The sequence below is a fragment of the Pteronotus mesoamericanus genome, unplaced genomic scaffold (assembly GCF_021234165.1).
Source record: "Pteronotus mesoamericanus isolate MK-2021 breed Mesoamerican mustached bat unplaced genomic scaffold, CSHL_Meso_final contig_101, whole genome shotgun sequence".
Lineage (NCBI taxonomy): Eukaryota > Metazoa > Chordata > Mammalia > Chiroptera > Mormoopidae > Pteronotus > Pteronotus mesoamericanus.
The window spans coordinates 1,042,438-1,045,418 of NW_026555001.1; the positions used below are offsets into that span (position 1 = coordinate 1,042,438).

The 2,981-nt window shown below is 45.0% G+C and overlaps 1 protein-coding gene across 1 annotated transcript; it reads left to right on the top strand.

The window, feature by feature from the left end:
* The first annotated feature begins 645 nt into the window (after positions 1–645).
* Positions 646–1,372, top strand: ATP6V1E2 (ATPase H+ transporting V1 subunit E2). The gene has a single exon (XM_054565777.1). The coding sequence runs from the start codon at positions 692–694 to the stop codon at positions 1,370–1,372; it is 681 nt and encodes a 226-aa protein (XP_054421752.1). The 5' UTR covers positions 646–691.
* The last annotated feature ends 1,609 nt before the right edge of the window (positions 1,373–2,981 follow it).

The window sequence follows — 2,981 nt, forward strand, 5'->3', positions numbered from 1 at the left end:
CTCTTAGTTTTTGGGGGAAGGAGTTTGAGAGGGATTTGCATTAATTAAAAAAAAAAATAGTTGGTAGAATTATCCAGTGAAGCCATCTGGTCCTGGGCTCTTGTTTGTTGAGAGGTTTTTAATTAGTGATTTAATCTCCTTACTAGTTATAGATGTGTTCAGATATCTTATTTCTTCATGATTCAGCCTTGGTAGATTGTATGTTTCTAGGAATTTATCCACTTCTAGGTTTTCCAGTTTGTTGGCATATAATTATTCATAGTAGTCTCTTGTAATTCTTTTTATTTCTATGGCATCAGTAGTAATGTTTCGAGTATTGAGCCATCACTCACTAGAAACCTTCTAGATTATGTCTACCATAATTTTCTTATTATTGATTTATGACAAAAAGCTGGAGAGTGTAGTAGAAAGAGGACTCTACGAATCCAAGTTCAAGTCTCTGTCCTTCTAAGGTATGGTCTCAGACAGGTTGCTTCCCCTCTCTGGGCCTCAGTTTCCTTATCTGTGAAATGAGTGGTGGATAGATTGTCTCCAAGATCCTTCCCTTTGGACACTGACTCTCTCCTTCCTCCCCTTATGCACTCCACATCTAAGGAAGTGGAACTCTGGAGACTCTCCCAAAACTCTGCCCTGATCAAAGGAACCAGAGGGTCTGCCACCTCTCTGTCCATCTCCCTTTGCAGGAGCAGCCATGGCCCTGAATGATATCGATGTGCAGAAGCGGATTAAGCACATGATGGCTTTCATTGAGCAGGAAGCCAATGAGAAGGCAGAAGAAATAGATGCCAAGGCTGAGGAAGAATTCAACATTGAGAAAGGACGCCTTGTGCAAACCCAGCGACTGAAGATTATGGAGTATTATGAGAAAAAGGAAAAGCAGATAGAGCAGCAGAAGAAAATCCAGATGTCTACTGTAAGGAATCAAGCAAGGCTGGAGGTGCTGAGAGCTCAAAATGACCTCGTCTCAGAGTTGCTAAATGATGCAAAGCTGAGACTCAGCCAGATTGTGGAAGACCCAGGAGTATACCAGGGGATGCTGTATAAACTAGTGCTCCAGGCTCTGCTCCGACTGCTAGAGCCTGTGGTGATCGTGCGCTGCAGGCCACAGGACCACTTCCTGGTAGAGCACGCAGTGCAAAAAGCCATTCCTGAATACATGACAGTTTCCAGAAAACGCGTGAAAGTCCAAATGGATCGAGAGGTGCACCTGGCTATGAACGCAGCAGGAGGTGTGGAGGTCTACAGTGGAAATCAGAAAATAAAGGTTTCCAATACCCTGGAAAGTCGACTGGATCTCTTAGCCCAGGAAAAGATGCCAGAAATACGAAAGGCTTTATTTGGAGCCAATCCTAACAGGAAGTTTTTCATATAAACCTCTGGGGAATGAACTGCTAAGCCACAAAAGCATAAGTTACTAAGGCAAAGGAAACTAGTCATGTTTCCTCCTTTCTGTTGCTCTGATAGTAGTCTATCTTTTATGAAATCCCCTTTGAATAGCTAAAAGCATTATACTTTGGAATAAAGCCTGGCTTAATGATCAGAAATCTAATTCCAGTTCATTCATACATAGCACAGCTTCTGGTCAGTTCTGCAGTCTAGGATGAAAGAAGTAAAGATGAGATACCTATTCTTTAGCTCATCCTCCAGGTGAGATGTGAGTAGTATTTTTGGCTTATGAGCCTGAGCGCTCTAAATTTCTTTAATATGTATATGAAGTGTTTTCCTTCTTTTGTTTTGCCTTCCTGTACTCCTGTTGTTTAGTGAGCTTTGGAGATCTTCCTTGTGTGTACAGGGCCGGCTTAATGGACAGACGTAACTAGTGGAGTCGCAGAGGGTTCCCAGCTCAGAAGAGCATAGTGCTTGGGGTTTAATGCTCTATAGCCACTACCTTGAGATGCTTAATTTTATCTTTGAACTTGTATTTTGTAAGTGAAGCCCCATAGGACTTTGGAGCGTGCACCAAGGGCTTGGAGCCTCGGTTCACATGCGGTGCCAACTCCCAAAGCCTGCCCATCTCCCTGGGATGCATTCTTGGTGACCATTCCCCAGCTGTCTGTGCCCCAGCCTTCCCCTCCCTCATTCAGTGACTGCTGCCGCCCTCTGCCCTTGGTGAGGGCCTGGTGTGCATGCAGGGAGGGTCTGAGTGAGATGCGCATGCTCTGCAGAATCTTACGACTGGGCATGATAATGGTGGCCGCTGCCCCCCCCCCGCCCCGCCACCCCCGGCTGGCAACTGTGTGGTACCTTCAGCAGATGAGTCAATGAGGGTGCATCTCTCTCCCACCGGATGCTGAGCAAATCCCAGTGTGGAGGTGTAAATACCCCAGGGTACCCTTGTCTGCTGAGGGGTGCGTTGGCCTGCCTGCTGTAATGGGAGACGGCTGGCTGGGCTTCCCTGACCGGGCTTCCCTGACCCCAGCCAGGGCAGAGCAACCACATCTATGGGAAGGGAGGGCGCAGCAGTTGTCAAGCTTTCTGGGCCTGAGTCTCAGGGCGGGAACTGCAGCAGCTCATGAGGGTCTGCACTTGCCCTGTAAATTATCCCCCGTGCCTGACAGGTTGTCATCAAATAGCTCAGTCAGTGCGTGGGGAGGCTTGGGGTCATCTGTTCCCACCAGCTTGATGAATATTCTGGGAGGAGCCAAGAAATGCAGGCTGTAATTTTGATGATTCTCCACATGGGCATTGCACAATATAAAGATAAGTAATAAAATTCATGTTAATGATTTAAAATTTTAATATTTACTTACTTAGACATTAAATAGCAAATAAACACCATGACTAATCAAAAGAGAGACTGCAGAAAAAGGGAAAAAGCTTGGTATTTTAGTACCTTTAACTGTACTTTTTGAACAAAGGATTTCACATTTTCATTTTGCATTGGGTCCTGTAAATTATGTGGCCAGTTCTGCATGGGTATGTTGATTTAAAGTCTAATTTATGTCTGAGTATAATTTATGTATTAAAATAAAGGTTTTTTG

Excerpts from the sequence above, each read along its gene's own strand:
- ATP6V1E2 (XM_054565777.1), top strand. The coding sequence starts at position 692 with ATGGCCCTGAATGATATCGATGTGCAGAAGCGGATTAAGCACATGATG.